The sequence below is a fragment of the Hyaena hyaena genome, unplaced genomic scaffold (assembly GCF_003009895.1).
Source record: "Hyaena hyaena isolate Hyena2069 unplaced genomic scaffold, ASM300989v1 scaffold_2, whole genome shotgun sequence".
Lineage (NCBI taxonomy): Eukaryota > Metazoa > Chordata > Mammalia > Carnivora > Hyaenidae > Hyaena > Hyaena hyaena.
In genome coordinates, this window is record NW_024080634.1 from 6887576 (window position 1) to 6905691 (window position 18116).

The 18116-nt window shown below is 44.1% G+C and overlaps 1 protein-coding gene across 1 annotated transcript in view; it reads right to left on the reverse strand.

The window, feature by feature from the left end:
• Nucleotides 1-18116, reverse strand: part of KCNJ6 (potassium inwardly rectifying channel subfamily J member 6) — a 109640-nt gene that overhangs the window by 58489 nt on the left and 33035 nt on the right. The window contains exon 3 of the mRNA XM_039229763.1: nucleotides 13281-14201. Coding sequence (XP_039085694.1) covers nucleotides 13281-14201 — 921 coding nt within the window. The remainder of the gene's footprint in view (nucleotides 1-13280; nucleotides 14202-18116) is intronic.

Consider the following 18116-nt stretch of genomic DNA (forward strand, 5'->3'; position numbering starts at 1 on the left):
AATCTGGATTTCCGAAGTGCTGTGGGAACTTGTTGGAGCACTATGAGCATGGGAATGACTTGCTCTGGTTTACATTTATTAAAAGCACTCTAGATGCCGTGGGCAAGATGGACTTTTGTAGGATGGTCAGAGTAAAGCAGGGAGACTCAGCAGAATGCCATTCCCCCCACATTATGATGACCTGATCTGGGGAGGTAGCCATGGCCAGAGACATATTTTGTAAGCCATATCCATGGGACTTCCAGATGGTAAGGGAATGAGATGGATCAAGGACGCTGCTGCAGTTTGTGATGTAAGTCACTGCATGATTGATGATAACACTTATGAACATGGGGAAGGTGGAGAGGGGAAGAACTGACAGGGGATTCTAGAATCTTTGGTGTCTGCTTTGGCTGCATTAGTTGTACAGGCTTGTTAGGCATCTAAATAAGGATGCCAAGTATGCGGCTAGATCTCTGAGTGCAGAACGCCAGAGACAGAAATTTGATGTCACATGCAAAAAAAGAAAAAAAAAAAAAGATGGCAACCAAAGCCAAGGGCCTGGGCCTGGCTGAAATGGCTCAGAGGGAAAATAGACAAGAGGATTCCAGATAGAATGGGCTCTGAGGCAAGAAGAAATAGGTCGCAGAGGAGGATGGAAAGGAGCTGTCACTGAAGGAGGGAAAGCAGAAGTGATTAACACCAGGGGAGAAAGGTTGGAGAAGGAAGCAGTGGTCAACTGTGTTGACGCGGAAAGACCAAGTAGGACAGGGATAGAAGGCTGGTCTTTGGAATTGACGGGATGGGGATTGCGAGGGAGTTTCAGTGGTGTGCTCGGGATGGAAGCCCACTGGGGATGAAAAGTTAAAAGATGGCAGTGGAGATGATGGACAATTCTTTCTAGAAGTAATGTAAGGAGAGCTGAGAAATGGGACAGTATTGTATTGGAAAGGGGCATGGTGCCAACAGATATATAGTTTTGTTTTTGTTCTTGAAGATGGCGGAGATTAGGGAATATTTTTATATTGGTGGAAATAGACTATTAAGAGAAAATATTGATGATGGAAGAAAGAGAAAGATGGTGCGGTCTGAAAATCTTTGAGCAGGCTGAAGGGGTGGGACCCAGAGTTGGCCCTGGGTTGAGTGGGATTCTCCAAGAACAGAAGGGAAGACAGGGGTTAAAGGCCCAAGGAGGGTGGTAGACATGGGTGAGTGAAGACCACTGGTCCATTGTGATGACTTCTCTTTTCTGAACTAAGTGTGAAGCCAGGTTGTTGTCTAAGAAGAAGTAGCATTAGATTGAAGACAGAGGAGGAAGTAGAAATTGTGATTTTGGTGGATGAGAACACGAAGAGACTAAGCATTTAAATCGAAATGCATACTCCTTGGATTCGTCCACAGAATCCAAGGTGTCTTCCTAAGAAGACACCCTAGGGCAGGACATGTGAGATGCAGTGAAAGCAACTACACATTTTAATCTAATGTCTTTCCTGTCTCCTGTCTACTGGACCACTGCCTTTGCAGATTATGGATGCTCATTATTCATGAGTCGCCCCCTTCCACCCGGTTGAGCAGGTATCAGATTGAACTCAAGGAAAGAAATGCCACTGTGACATTCTACCCTTCAATGTGGCAATAGAGGACACCTTGCTTTGTTGACACGGGAACTCACGGTGCCCTCAGCTAGCTTCTTCAAAGTCAAGAAGGGCATTTCCAGCTACAGGGGAGCATTTTGTTAATTCATCCACCAAGCATAGGGTGTGACTCTGTGCCAAATCTCCACAGCAGTGAAGGCTGCAAAGTTGTACTAGGAGCATCCCTGCCCTTCCTTGCTCTTGGCCTGGTTTGTCCATGACCAGTCAAGTGGCCTACCTCCTAAATATAGTCATCTGCTGTCGGCTTCATGAATGTGGCCTCTCTCTTTCCCTGGCTGTGAGGACTGACATCAGGGTCTCCAGTCCAGGCTGAACATGCAGAGGTCCCTCTGGGTGAACATAAAGGAATTATGCTGGAAAGACTCATAGGTGTTTGGAAATCTTTCTTGCCCATTTTTAGACCTTGTGGATTCTTTTTTTTAAAATATTTTTAAAATTTATTTCTAGGAGAGAGAGAGAGACAGCGTGAGAGAGAGACAGCGTGAGCAGGGGAGGGTCACAGAGAGAGGGAGACACAGAATTTGAAACAGGCTCCAGGCTCTGAGCTGGCAGTCAGCACAGAGCCCGACGCGGGGCTCGAACCCACGAACCGCGAGATCATGACCTAAGCGAAAGTTGGACGCTTAACCGACTAAGCCACCCAGGCGCCCCTAGACCTTCTGGATTCTTAAGAAAGAACTTCGGCAAGAGTCATGGACCAGCATCATTTTTGTTCCTTTAAAGTTTAAGAACTTTTCCTGGGCGCCTGGGTGGCTTAGTCGGTTAAGCGTCCGACTTTCGCTTAGGTCATGATCTCGCGGTTCGTGGGTTCGAGCCCCGCGTCGGGCTCTGTGCTGACTGCCAGCTCAGAGCCTGGAGCCTGTTTCATAGTCTGTGACTCCCTCTCTCTCGGACCCTCACCTGCTCATGCTGTCTCTCTCTCTCCTAGAAATAAATAAAACATTAAAAAAATTAAAAAAAAAAGTTTAAGAACTTTTCCGACTTTGTTTAGAGAGACAGACGGTATAGAAAGCCAAGGATCTAAAGCAAGTAAAGGACTCACACTACTGCTCTTGCAAGCTCTCTGACTTGTATTAAAGATACTTGATTCGGGGTCAGTGTGAATAGGGCATTAATCCATTTTTGATTCAAGCTTTAGCCTTGTATCCTTGGTGCTTTTACTATGAGTGCCTCTCTAATGTCATCACCATCAGCTCCTTCTCATCCACCAGCTTCCAGAGAGTCCTATTAATATTCACCATATATGAAATACGCTTGAAAAAATGTAAAAAGAAATGCATTTACTCAGCAAATGTTTAATTAAAATCTTGTAAGGATAACCTCAGTGCCTAGAGAAAAATTGTCATCATCATCATCAAACCCCAGAAAGAGTCTTGCTGGGTATTTGCTGGAACCCCCAGCAAGGTTTGATTAGGTTGGTCAAAGCCTACATCTTTTTATTATCATGCGTTCTGGCAGGCAAGTTCACAGTCAAAAGTGATCTTTCCCTTTCAATATGAAATTTTATTTCTTCCTCCCCTAAGGGTTTGTGAGCCAGCTGCTTGATTGCACTTTGGGTTATACTTGGCATGGCACCAGCCTGCTTTGGATGGGGTTGGCCCAGAGCATCAACTGGCATGGCTGCCTGATAGCCCCGACTTGGGCAGAATCTGGAGAATGAGCAAGTAGATGTCCTTTCAAGAGACTCAGTGCCACATGTTATGGAAAAGCAGATTGCTTCTGTCTTTTATGGTCAGGAAAGGTGAGCCTGATGGGCAGGCCAAAGCCAGTTGGTAATCTAAGGAGAATATATCATCGAGCCATAATTGTCAGTGTACTAGTGAACCTGAGTCACTAACTGCTCCTTTAAACATGACCGTATGCACCATGTGTCCCCTGGAGAGGCATGGGGCTGACAGACCGAGGAGGTGGGCAACTCTGAGACTGGATCCTATCTTTACCATTTTGCCAGGTGGGTGATCTCGGGGAAGTTGCTTTCTAACTCCCTACTCTTGAGTCAACTCTTCATTTGTTAAGCGAGAATGGTACCCACCTTTTAGAATTGTTTTGAGGATTGAAAATAATCTATGTGCAAGGCACATACTAAAATAATTGGCATCCGATAGGCACTCCAGGAACGATGGATGAAAATAGTGTGATTCACAGAATTAGAGATTCACTCTCTAAATTTATTGAGCACTTACTATGCATTAAGCCCCGTGATAAGTGACTTATATGTATTATTTCATGGAATTTTCTTGTAGGTTTAAATACTATTCTCATGTTTCAGAGTGGAAAAAGAGGTTTGGTAAAGTTAAGGAAGAGGAGGTGCCCAATTTCACTGAGAGTCAGGTGTGGAAACAGTTTGAAGTCAGCCTGTCTGAACTGAAAGGCTTAACCTGTGAAGATAGGACTTAAAGAAGGGACGGGAGGCTCTGCAAAGGAACTAGCTACAGATTCATTTCATGGCTAGTCTGTAGCCATGAGGGATACATGAGCCAACTTGTCAAAATGTTAGTGTGATATTTTGTATCAGACAAGATAGGCTAGATTTCTCCATCATAATAAACAACTCAATTTTCAGTGGCTTAACCTGATATTGGCCAATAACATGAGGTTATTTCTCAGTCATGCTATATGATCCGAGGGACTTGCCAGGGTCTATTCTTCAAAGCCAGTCTACAGTCCAGGATAATGGAGGCTCCCATGTGATGTGTATTTTGAGTACCGTACACGTGGAAGGGAACATTTTCCACCAGAGTGATATGCATGGCTTATGTGTATACTTCTGGAAGAATGTGTATCACATGGCCGTACTCAACAGGAACAGGGGAAGGGGACCCTGACACGGGTCTGGGAGGATGAAAGCTGGACACATTTGGCCAAGAGCACTAATGACTGCCGTACGTTTTAAACCCTAACTCACAAAAGGTTTTTAACGCAGACTAGTGGTTTTCAAGACCACTTGCTAACCTGTGGTAGATTGTATTACTCTGTTCTCATTTGCTTATTCCATGTCCTGGGAAGCAATCATATTTCCCCATTCCATGCATATCAATCACTCCCATATGACTTGCGATGTATGACTAATACATGACGAGCGGAAGTGAGGTGTCCAGTCATTTCTCTTTTTACTCCCTGCCATGAGTGCCGCACGTCCTACCTAGGGCCTGCGTCTTCAATCTGCATCTTGGAGTAAACAGGATGGGAACGAGCTGTAACTTACGTGTAACGTGAAAGAGAAATAAACCCATGTGTTTTAAGCCCTTATGGTTGTTTGCTACTGAAGCATAACTTATAGGGGGCAGATTGCTACAGTATCTTTATCATTCTTTCTTAATAAATAGAGAACAATGAAGTTGGTTCTACAGAAATTACTCTTGACATTTGACCCTTGAGCAACACAGGTTTGAACTATGTGGGTGCCGTCATATGTGGATTTTTTTTTTACAATATGGTACTGTAAATGTGTTTTCTCTCCCTTGGGATTTTCTTAACATTTTCTTTTTTCTAGCTTACTTTATTGTAAGACTATAGCATACATGATATATAACATACAAGATAGGTGTTAGTCAATTGTTATCGGAAATTCTTCTGGTCAACAGTAGGTTATAAGTAGTTAAGTTTTGGGGAGTCAGTGTTACCCATTGATTTTCAATTGCTGGGGGGGGGTCAGTGTCCCTAACCCCCATGTCATTTAAGGGTCAACTGACTGCTTTGTTGAAGCATATCTATAGTTTAAAGCAGAAGTATCTCTAAGGACTTATTACATAAGTAAATATAATTTAGTTGCGTGGCCAGCACAAAACTACATTCTCTGAATTGGGACGTCAACTGATACCTTAGATTTCTTATGGGAGGCCTGAGAGGAGATCTGGGAACACAGAAATACTGGTTTCAAATGCAGACTATTGGTCTTGTCCTCACTGAGCTGTTGCCTCAGAAGACCCGAGAATAATCTATATTCATGTCCACTTTGGGCAGAAATTATAATGATGAAATGTTACTATCTATAGGAACACAAAGTCTTTTTGGAGCCCAGTGATCCTCATTAATTCACATCCCATCGATTTGTAATTCATGGTAAGTAACTGGGGCAGAGGCCAGGCTGGCGTTTACTCTCAGTTGTGAGTATGCATTTCTTGAACTGGCGATCATAAGTTAACATTTGCCTTTTTGACTATGCAGAGGGCCTTCGGAGGGTCATTTGTTATTCTGTCGAGGCATCAGCTGCGAGGTCCCTGAAGACAATGGAGCCACTCTCGGGGACTGGCCCTTGGGAATGCCAGGCTTCCCACCCTGGCATAGGTTTGCTCTGTATGGCCTCTCACCCGTGCCTGTCTATGGGGAAAGAAATGATCTGCTCTCGCAAAACCAGGAAGTTGAAAGATCACTTGTGAGGTAGATTCCCTTCTTGGTTCAATTTTAGTGTGGAAGAAATCTCGAGGCATAGAGAGGTTAAGGAAACCAGTGAATGCAGCAACTGTGGTTTGAGCCCGGGATGGCCTGACGCTATAAATGACACAAAGAAACACAAGGAAGCTTGGCTGCCGCTGAGAGAAATGACTTTTAGAAAAGAGGCACGCTGAATAATTAATATAACAAACAGAACTTGTGGGTGGATTGGTGTAGGACAGAAAGGCAAGAGCATGCTTAACTGGAGAGGAAGCACCTCTGGCTATTTAGATCAGTGTGTGTGTGTGTGTGTGTGTGTGTGTGTGTGAATAATTTACATGGCTTTCCCCAGTGACTCACTCCTGGTCATTAGAAATGGTCTGGGAGAACCACTTCACTGTCCCAACTCATATTATGGAATGTCTTAAGAAATAATAAAACTATGTATTTAAGGATATGCTAACTAGAGGCGTCACACTATTTGACACTCATCTCTTTTTTCTTATTTTACACAATAATAAAAAGTTTAATTCGTTACTCTAATTTTTTATTTCTTTTTTTTTAATTTAAGACCTTTTTTATTCTGGAAGAATTCAAACATACATAAAAATAGAGATACTGTAACTAAGCTCTAGCTTCAACAATTATCTACATTTTAATCTGCTTGTTTTTAATTATAATAGTAACACAGGTGATAAAAGAAAAAAATCAAAGAGTACCAAAAGATATTAAATAAAGTCCCTTTTACCTTCTACCCCAAGAAAACCATTCTTTTTTTTTATTTTTTTTTATTTTTATTTATTTATTTATTTTTAATGTTTTATTTATTTCTAGGAGAGAGAGAGAGACAGTGTGAGCAGGGGAGGGTCAGAGAGAGAGGGAGTGACAGACTCTGAAACAAGCTCCAGGCTCTGAGCTGGCAGTCAGCACAGAGCCCGATGCGGGGCTCGAACCCATGAACCGCGAGATCATGACCTAAGCGAAAGTCGGACGCTTAACCGACTAAGCCACCCAGGCGCCCCCCAAGAAAACCATTCTTAACAGTTTCTACAGTATCCTTCCAGAAATGTTCAGCACATATATATATGCACATTAGTTCTTTGTAAAGCGTGATCATACTGTATTTCTTATAAGTATTTTTTTCTCTTATATATACTGGTTTTCACCTTGCTGCTTTTTAAATTTATTTTTATTTTTTATTATTTTTAACTAATTTTTAAAAATTTACATCCAAGTTAGCATATAGTGCAACAATGATTTCAAGAGTAGATTCCTTAATGCCCCTTGCCCAGTTAGCCCATCCCCCCTCCCACACCCCCTCCAGCAACCCTCTGTTTGTTCTCCGTATTTTAGAGTCTCTTATGTTTTTGTCCCCCTCCCTGTTTTTATATTATTTTTGCTTCTCTTCCCTTATATTCATCTGTTTTGTGTCTTCACAAAGTCCTCATATGGACACTCATCTCTTAATTTGAATGGTGCAGATTCTTCCCAACATGAGTGTTGACTTTGGTGTGGGCCAGAGCTAACTTTTCAATGCCAGCTCAATTTTTTTCTTGGGTTTGAATCTAAATTGCATATACTGTGTATCCATCATTGACTTTTATGGAACACCCATTTCGGTAGCTCCTCATGGCCTATTCAGAAAGGGAAGGACAAAGGATTGTCTGGTACTGGCATTTTAATAACGAAAATGTAATAATTGTCCAGTATGTTGTCAATCATGATAATCGATGGTGACTTTGATGCACTGGCCTTCTAAGTTATAGGGCCCTACACGCCTCCTAAATTAGGGGAAATATTTAACAAAGTTATATTGTTTAACAGAGTTGCAGTATTCTTCCTTTTAGAGGGTTATGGAAAAGCTTACAACCCCGTGTGCGCTCTACAGCATCCAGCCTCAGATTGTTAGGACATGTGATGAACCAGAACACGGTGTCCCCAAGCTGCTGACGGTCACAAAAGGTACCATATTAGGGGAGCAATTATCATCGATTTTTATCCAGCGAATGGCACTACTGGGATACAGTATATTGAGGTAGACATTTTGGATGGAAGCTCTGAACAAATCACTGAACCTATTGCTCAAGGAAAAAAGTATAGTTGGATGTCTTGATGTTGATGAATGGTAGATTTCTACCGAGGAAAAATACATTCACGTGTCCCCGAAATTTTTTGGATTCTTCCTTATACAGATTTACCAAGAGGGTTTCACCTAAGTTCTTAACATCTCAGATCACATCAATTAATCCTTTCTCCAGGTTAGGTAGCTGGGGTTATAACTCTTAAGAGAAAAATGGTAAATCTTGCGATAATGACTTGCCAACGGAGGGATTAGCAGTAACTTATCAAAAGGAGAAAATAAGATTTGAAAGATGTAATGGGTATGAAATATCATTACTAGAAATAGCTTGAGAGTACTGTAAGGCAAACACTCAACCACCTTATCTGCGAAACGCCACCTTTTCAAAATCTGTGATCTCATATTCTCCTCTATTATAGTGAAGTGGCATTTTGATCACAGCAAAGAAAAATGGTATTTGGAAATCAGCTTGGACAGAACATCATACTCTTCCAGGGGTATTTGTGTAGACGTTGCTTACTTAATTTAGATTTCAGAACTGTTTGCACCACATTTCATCTTAATATATGGTTGTTAAAAATTCATGTGAATGCACAAAGAGTTTCAAAAGGAACCAATAACAATAGAAAGCAACGGAGAAGCCTTAAAGAAAAGAGAAGGCAGCCTGCTTGCACACTTTTTTCGGGTGCACTTCTCTCTTGAGTCCTCACGAACTGGAGGCGTTCACCATGCAAAGAGCACTGGACGCAGAGGCTGGATGACATCAGCCATCTTGGGTTTCAAGTTCCTTCTCTGCCAGTGGCTCTTTGACCTTAGCCCAGTCACTAGTCAGGCCTCCGTCCCCTCTGTAAAATAAGAGCTGGTGAAGAGCCCTTCCAACTCAAAGAATCCTGTGATCTCTCATGTGATTTATGCGACCAAACCCTCTCCACATGCACACTATTCGAGAGACGGAGCTGAGTTATCCTGCGGTGAAGGACGGAAACTACTTCCGGTTCGCCCTCCCCCACTTCCTGTTTTCTGCTTCTGGTTTGCTGCCACTTACTTCCGGTTTGCCTTCTCGGATTTAGGATGCCCACTCCCCCTCCTCCTCGGTAGGCCCTGTTTCCTCACCCCTACCTCGTCAGTGTATCTCCACAGATTTGGCTTCCTTCCAGCCTCCACTTTCCCTAGTTTTCTGTGCAGTATTTAAATCTTTCAGAAGTTCTCTTCTTTGAGAAATACTTGAAAGAAAGACTCCACCCCCGTTCCCCCCCTCCCCTCGCCAGATGGAGGTGGATGGAGCTCCCAGATTAAGAGACTTTCGTGAGATCCCAACCAGTCACAGCGTGCTAGCCTCATTTGGATCCTGCTTCACACAAGCAGCTTTGAAAACAATAATAAAAAAAGGCATTTGTGGGACAATTAGAAGTTGGAGGACCTAAATATTGGATCTTAAGGAACGATCACTATTTTAAGTATTTTAGGTGCCACGGTGGTGTTCTGGTGACGTGTGAGAGCCCTTGCCTTTTAGAAACACACAAGAAAGATTTGTAGATAAAATGATCCGATGCCTAGGGCCACTTAGGGAGTGTTGGTCCCGATGGAACAAGTTTGGCTGTGAATCGACAATTCTAGAAATTGAATGATGGGTATATGAGAGTTAGTTATCCTTTGTGGTCTACTCTTGTATAAGTTTTATGATTTCTGTAATAAAACGTGAAAAAAAAAAAAGCTTAAAAAGCTTAATGGGGATTCATCCCGGCTAACCAGGCACATTTGCTGAGGTGTTGGAAAGGACTGCTCGTCAGAGTTGCATAATCGTTGGGGGGTAAATATGGAAGTTCATCAATCAGAAAGGCTATAGTGAGGAGCTAGCTGGCAACCGGCCCAGCTCTGTGTGGCTGTCATCTAGCCTCCAGGCCAATTTGCCCTCTATAAATAACAGTCTATATGAATGCTTTACTATTTTAAAGCACATTTGTCACAGCTGCGAGCATGTTTATTTACGTAGCTGTGAACCCTTTTGTAAACATCACTATCTCAAAATTGCCCATGTGTCAGGAACATAAAGGGCCCCCTTTAAAAATATATTTGCAGGATGAGACACGGCCAGTTCCCAGATGTCTGGGTGGCTGGTGTCAGAATTTTCCAGGGTTTGATTCGTTTTCAAAAATAGAATCACATGACTGAAAGGTTCTCAGGAGGTCACCATGCACCTCCCTCTGACCCTGGGCTGGACCAGACGCAAGCCCTCCACCAAGGATGTGGGTCTGTCTGCTATGGGTGTGAGTCTGTCTTTTATGAGGCTAGAGGACTTATTGAGTGGAAGACTCATGTTAAGACCTGCAGGGCATCAATGTTGCACAACATCACGTCCTGTCTTCAAGGAGCTTACTTTTCATTTTCTAAAACGGAGCCTGACTCTAAGTGAGGGTGCAAAGCAGGCTTGCTGCAGTGCAGAATATAATGCATTAGCAGAACACCGACTGGCCTGTGCTGGACCCGGGTGCTCAGCAGACTGAAGGATCCCGGTGGATACTGGGTTTACTGCAGGATAGTTCAGATTTCCAGAAAATACCATATTGGAATCACTGTATACTTGCAACATGCATGAAAGGAAGAGAGCACTGTGGTGAGGTTGCAGTGCAGGGCTCATGCTTGGAAGATGCCCGCTAATTGGGCTCACTGATAGTGGTTTAAGGGCAACTAAGACATTTTTGAAAGAAGGGATGAATAAAGTGGAAATCGTTTGGGGTCAGCTTTCTGTTTTCAAGGCTCTTGACATCCCATTTAGCCCCGTAATGAATAATTAGATCCTTGTGAATTTGTTTTCCTTGGTGTGTATTTGGTTTACACTTGTTTTTTTTTTCCCCCTGTGGCTTTGACTCCTTGAAGCATTCTTCCCAAACCTCCAGGGCCTGTTTAATACCCATAAATTCCATTTGTGCTTTTCATTCACAAAAAAAAGTATCCCGCTGAAGGTTAAGAGATCAGATGGGCTGGAAGTATCGACCTTTATGAATCCCGTCAGGAAAAGATCAAAATACATCCAGCTTCCAGACAAACCCAGAACTTTCTAGAACATTGTTCTCTCCACATAACGGAAATGAGAAAACTTTTTTTTTAATTTAAGAGCAGTTGCCTTTCCCCAGGAACAGTGGTAAAGTGTTTTGATTTTTGTTTGCCTGCAACTACAAAGTTTTCTCTAAGAAAGCAGTAAGAAAGGCCCAGCTGAATGCCCAGAGGCGAGTATCACTGTTAATTACCAAGAAAACATTGTTCCTCCCTTTAGAAACTCTCACTCATCACAAGCTGCCCCCAGAAAGGCAGAGTCTGCCCCAGGGAGAATTCCAGCTCAGGGACATTACAAAGATAATGGGCTTATTCGGGATTCATTTATTTTTCTCGAGATTGGGCTTCCATCTGAGGGAACTCATAGCTGAGCTCCTGCAACTTGAAGCTCTGATTAACCCCAGTAACCAGAGGGTACATCTCCAGTGGCTTTTGCTTCTTGAGCTCAAAGATGCAACGATAAGAAGGCTTGTCCACTCATCTCCCTCATGTCCTACTTGGAGAGTTTATAATGGGAAATCTACCATAAGGACTGCAACACATGGCTGTATGACAGTGGTCACCACTAGGGGGATACAGAGTCCCTGTGCTCAGGGAGGTGGGAGAAGTTTCTGGTCTATGAGAAAATGACCGAACTCCCTGTTTGGATTGGTTCCTCCCCTCTCTCCTCCCCTCCCTCCTCTCCTCTTTCTACCTCCTTCCTCCATACAGCATTGCCTTGAAAGTATTCTTGGGGGGAAAGTCAGGGTCAAGGTACACATGACCCCATTCACATGTGCAGCTCTGAGTATTTCGTGTGAATTATTTTGTCATTCTTAATCAGCTTAACGATAACCCACAACCTTCGGACCAACTTATTTTGTCATTCTTTAAAGCCATTTTCGGATTAGGTCCATGTTCCTCTTGTTCTATGGAAAGGATCGCACTCCTATCATTGAGCCCCAGGCAGAGACTTTTACTCACACTTCCATTGCTGGATGCATTTAAAAAACCGATTGTAAAAGTTTCCACCACTCTGAGAGAAGTTAGTTAGAGGCTGTGACCTTGACTGTTGGGTACAGGGAAGCAGAAAGATGGGGTCGATGACTTTCAAGGGATGGCTGAGATCAGGTTATGGGTTGAAGAAGAATCTGGGGTCGGGCGGTTGGGCATGCATTTTCAGATTATATAAATGAACCCAGAACCACAGGTTGCAGACTTCAAAGCACAGAAGGGCAGCTTGCATATCTAAAGAGGACTTTAAGGCTACTATTGATAACTCCAAAGAATACGAAAAAAAATAATGAATTTGGATTCCGGTTTATACTTTTCCTGTGGGGCATTACTCTTAGCTGAAGTCAGGAATGTCTGGCTCTATTTTGTGGAATGTTACCGATAAATATAGGCAGGACCTGCTTTGCTTTTGGGATTGTATACCACGTGTCAAATTCAGATATGAGCGAGGACTTCAACAAAGACAGATCATTTCCCTATTTTGAGAACGGATCGTTTTCCCCAGAACACGCCAATGATCGGCCACTAACAGCAGAAGGGTCAATAGGATTGTGATGAATGGATTTTCACTTTTTTCCCTTTCCTGTTAGGATTATTGACTGCAAGTCATTATATCAGCTGGAGGTTCAGCAGGTAGAGTATGCAGAAAGACACCCAGTTTTCACTTGATATCAGAGAAGAGCCCTTGCCCCAGTTCTTGCAAATGACTCCCAAAGAAGGGGTGAAATTGCATTTTTATTAAAGCAATTTGTCAGTCTTCCTTTGAAAGGCTTAACTTTTTCCTCTTGGCTTGCTATTAAATAACCTCAAGTATTTAAATTAAGCAATGTTTTAGAGCCATTTAAAAGCACTTCAGAGACAGATAAGATTTTAAGGAAATATTTGGAAATTTAAAATATAGTAAGTAGTGCTTTCAAAAAAAAGTATTGATTAGTTTATTTTCCAAAAGCTTTAAAAAAGCTAAATGGTTAGACTTTTTGGTGGCTACACTAGGTTAGAGGACACACAGGTATGGCATGTCATGAAACCCAAGGGGATGGAGTCAATAGTGAGTAAGGTTCAGTTTTTCACATTTCATCATAAATAAGGTCCAGCTTACAAAGAATGTTGATCCCACAGATGCCCCCGCAAGGAGCCTGTCTTACCTGTAGCCTCCACCATTCCTTCTAGGATGACCACAATTTCTAGTTCCTCTTTGGGCAGCTGGGCTTTGGAGATCTCCCAGAAAGGACTCTGTTGGTTGATTTCGTGGCTGATGATGAGCGGTGACACCAGAAATAGACGGTCATCCCCCGTGTAATACCCTACATTGATATCTGTTTGGTTCAAGGGGATGAACTCACCCTCTGAAGTCTGTTTGGATTTGATCAACTTGGCTCGGATGGAGGCCTCTACGATGTGGGAATTCCTAAGATCCCCTACTCGAAACATCAGGCACAGTTTTCCATCCCGCATGGAGATCACCGCATGGGTGGAAAAGACCAGGGTCTCTGCCCTCTTCTTGGGTTGTGATATTTTTACAAACATGCATCCCACCATGAATGCATTGACAATGGACCCCAGCACAGATTGGATTAAGAGGAGAATAATTCCCTCTGGGCACTTGTCTGTGATGACCCGGTAGCCATAACCGATGGTGGTTTCTGTCTCTATGGAGAATAAAAAAGCAGAGACGAACCCGTTGAGGTTGGTGACACAGGGAGTCCATGAGGGGTCCTCTATGTGGTCCATGTCTCCTCGGATGTATGCAATTAGCCACCAGATCATCCCAAAAAAGAGCCATGTCACTGTGTAAACCATGACGAAAATCAGCAGGTTGAATCTCCACTTGAGATCCACTAAGGTGGTAAAGATGTCGGTCAAGTAGCGATAGGTCTCCCTCACGTTGCCATGATGGACATTGCATTTTCCATCTTTCCGCACGTACCTCTGGATTTTCCTTTTGGTCCGGTCTCGGCTGATGTGTCTTGGCAGGTCATCCCTGGCCTGCTTAGGCAACTTTGGCTGGTGAATGGCCACGGGGCTCTCAACATCCTGATCCATGGAGTCGCCCTCAAGTACGTTAGCTGGTGGTTTGGAGGAAAGAAAAGAAAAGTTGAATGAGATGCTGGTTCTTTGGGGTCACGGAAACTGCACTGTGTCTGGTATATGGGAGTGAAATTGAACATTTGTGTAGCTATTCACAGAATAGATGAAGCCATTTTTATTTGGCATCTCTGGACGGGCCTTCGGTTGACTTGGATTCCTGTGCTCTGCCATCTAGCTTGTGTAAGTACCTCCCCACCCTTCCCACCAGGACAGAGCTTACTGCTGCTGTGAAATGGTCTCCCTACCAGCAAGTTCTGGGAGCCAGCCCCTCGATGGAATGCCTTCCCACTCTATCTGAGATGCCTTTACATGGCAGCCAGCACACGCTCAATAAAGAAATGTTTGAATTCAGACAGTCTGAATGGGCTGAATCATGTCCCCGCCCCCAATCCATATTGAAGACCCAACCCCCATTGTTACTGTACTTGGAGATAGGGGCTTTAAGGTGACAACTAACATTAAATGAGGTCTTAAGGGAGGTGCCTTGATAGAACTGGTGTCCTTATAAGAAGAGGAAAAGACACCAGGGGCGTGCACACAGAGGAAAGGCCGAGTGAAGACACAGTGAGAAGGCCTCCATTTGCAAGCCAAGAAGAGAGGTCTTCCAACCCACCCAAGGTGGCCAGGAAGGAATCCTGTCAGCATCTTGATCTTAAACCTCCAGCCCTGCCCCGTACTCTGGTCTTCTGTTATGACAGCCTGAGTAGACCAATACACTATCCAGATTCATTGAGCCTGAGTTGCCACATTTATGAAATGGTGATCACGATATGCAATTTATTGGGTTGTTGTAAAGTTAAATGGAACGATGTATGTGCTATGTGCCTGCCAGCACTTTGCTAGTGCTCTCCTTCCATTTAGGGCCAGAATTTAAAAAAAAACCATTTTTTTAATGTTCTATTTATTCCTGAGAAACAGAGAGAGAAAGAGAGATAGCATGAGCAGGGGAGGATCAGAGAGAGAGGGAGACACAGTCTGAAGCAGGCTCCAGGCTCTGAGCCAGCTGTCAGCACAGAGCCCGACGCTGGGCTTGAACCCACGAACTGTGAGATCATGACCTGAGCCGAAGTCGGACGCTTACCTGATTGAGCCACCCAGGCGCCCCTAGGGCCAGAACTTTGAGTGAACTCTTTGCCAGAATTTTGAGTGAACTCTTTAAATTGTCACTCGAAGTTCAGAACTGAAAAATGAAAATTCTGGTTTCGGTTGGTAAGGATGTGTGCATTGTATTCTGATGGCTGATTTGATGCCAAGGTTAAAAAAAGGTGCGGGGCAATGTTCTCTCTCTTTCTATGTGTTACATGTTTAATTTGGTTTCTGCCTCGACATGTAACATGTGCAGGTTTGGCTGGTGGTTATGTCCTTTCTGACGGCTGTCATGACTCATGCATTGGTACCGTCGTTAGTTAACAGTGCATTAGGAAAACTCTTCTAGAATCTGAGCGCAAAGGGAAATTTGGACATGATGCTGCTAGTAAGCACATCAACCACTGGATAAAATGACTTTTTCAGCCAATAATTTTAAAGCTTTCTAAAAGTTTTATAAGCAGTTTCTTTCCTCAGGCTTTCCTTCTGTGTCTTTGGGTCTGCCATGCATTTTCTCTGCGGTAACTACGTTCTCCCCTGGGTTAGAGGAGAAACACGATTGGTTGAGAAAACATTTATCTGAATAAGAACATAGCTTAGGATAGGACATAAGTGGTTCCAACTTCGCTTATGGATTAACCTTGTTCACGGTAGGTTAGTTTCCTTAAAAATCAATCCCATAGATCCGCTTTTATGTTTCAGCCCAAGGAAGACACAGCATCTGGTCTGCAAAACCTGCTGTTTGGTTTGACAACTTTGACTTTTAGATCACTGCCCTCAATCGCCTTCATTTGTAAAAGAGAAACTTTTGCTTGTTCTTTCTCTTCTTCGAACAGAGAAACCAGGACAGGCCTCAAAGGGAAGCAGCTGAGGTCCGGACGGGAGGGAGGGAGGTGGGGCGCGGCATCGGGATGGAAGCCAAAGCCCTGGCTTTGCTCCCTGCCAGCACCCCTACCAAGTGGGGTGTTCGTGACCCAGGGTGGTCTCGCCCGAGCTCTTGCTGCTGCTGATTTTGCCCTGATTGGGAGTCTCTCAATATGGCTTCATGGGGGATAAACCCAGGGCTCAAACCCACTAGGCTGGGGAGGCTTTGTCTGCGGGACGCAAGGGCCTGAGTGGACCTGGGGTAAGGTTCTGCCTTGACCCGGGGGGCTCAGCCCTCTGACTGGGCAAAGCCACCATGAGCCTTTGTGTCCCTGAGTCCTTCACTCCTTTCATCCCCAGGAAGAGGGTTTGTCAGATTAGCTGACTCTTAACAGTCTTCGGTGATATTTCATGCTTTCAAATGTCACAGAGGAAATATACAACCCTCCTCCCCAGGCCCCCAGTTTGAAGAGGCTTTTCTGCGTTTTCCGGCTGGGCTGTCACTTCAAATCCAGGCATCCATCCTGGCCTGGAGGAACCTGTCTGAGAGGTTAATGAGTGAGCAGAGATCAGTGCTCCTGGGAGCCTGCTGGTCTATCCTCCAATTCCTTCCTTCCTTCCTTCCTTCCTTCCTTCCTTCCTTCCTTCCTTCCTTCCTTCCTTCCTTCCTTCCTTTCTTTCTTTCTTTTCTTCTTTTTTTAGCTCAGGACTGGACCGCCTCTCCCAGTCCCCATTGCGGTGAGAGGTGGCCAGTGCAGAGTCCTGGCCGGTCTGGAGCTGGTCCTATCAGGTCAAGGCCTCAAACAGGAGGGGGATGTGCCCTCTCCTCCGCCCCTGACCCTTCTGTGGAGGATGGTGGAGTCAGAAGGTGGTAGAGGGGCCTGGGTTAGTGGCAAAAAGCTGCCATCTGACTAGAAACAAGACAAAAAAGGCTTGAGCCATTGTGTGTTTTGTGTCTATTATCAAATACAGTCTTATGTCTCATTTTAGGGGCTGTACTACTGATGTGGAGAAGCAGAGAGCAGAGTCATGTGGGGGGCGGGGTGACTGGTGTGGGAAAGAGCAGCTCTTAGAGAGGAAGTCAGGATGGAATGTTTGAGTCTAAGCGTCTACAATGAACTGGCATGTGGTTAGTCCAATGCTTGGGCTTGGCGTTGGGGAAGATATAAATGCCTATGCTACTTAAGAGCTTTTCAATTTTTTTTAACGTTTATTTTAGAGAGAGAGAGAAAACACACACGTGCATGTGAGTGGGGGAGGGACAGAGAGAGTGAGAGAGACACAGAATAAGAAGCAGGTTCTAGGATCTGAGCTGTCAGCACAGAGCCGGGCACAGGGCTCAGACTCACAAACTGAGAGATCAGGACCCAAGGCCAAATCGGACCCTTAAGTGACTGAGCCACCCAGGCATTGCGAGAGCCTCTCGAGCTTTGGCAACTTGGAAATTCCTTGGGTGTATTCCATGTACCTTCCTCTGTTTAAGAGATGAATAAAATGAGCCAAACAATAAATAGAAAAGTATAAAAAAGATAAATAAAAAAATAAAAACAAATAAAAATGTAATCAAACAAAGATAGCCAAGCCTCCTGGGGGCTGGGATGGGAAGGTGACCTTTAAGGTGCCCTGCAGGTGAGACAGTGCATGCCGGCAAGGTGCATCCATGGGAAGACGGTGAAGGGGTTCCGAAGACATCACCCCCGAAACATGCCACTTTGATGTATTGGATATTTTGAATCTAAGGTACTTCTGAAATAGCCAGAGAAAGAAGGACACTCTGACCCTCCCGTCCTGAAAGCAGGAGACAAATCTCTCAGGAAAGGCGCCCTCTCTGGGTCAAGAGCATGAGAGATTGTCTTCACCAGAGAAGGAAAACTAAGGGCTGGGAAGGCTGTGTAGACAAACTTTGTTAAGTGAACCCACATCTTCCTAGTCACTCCTTTACC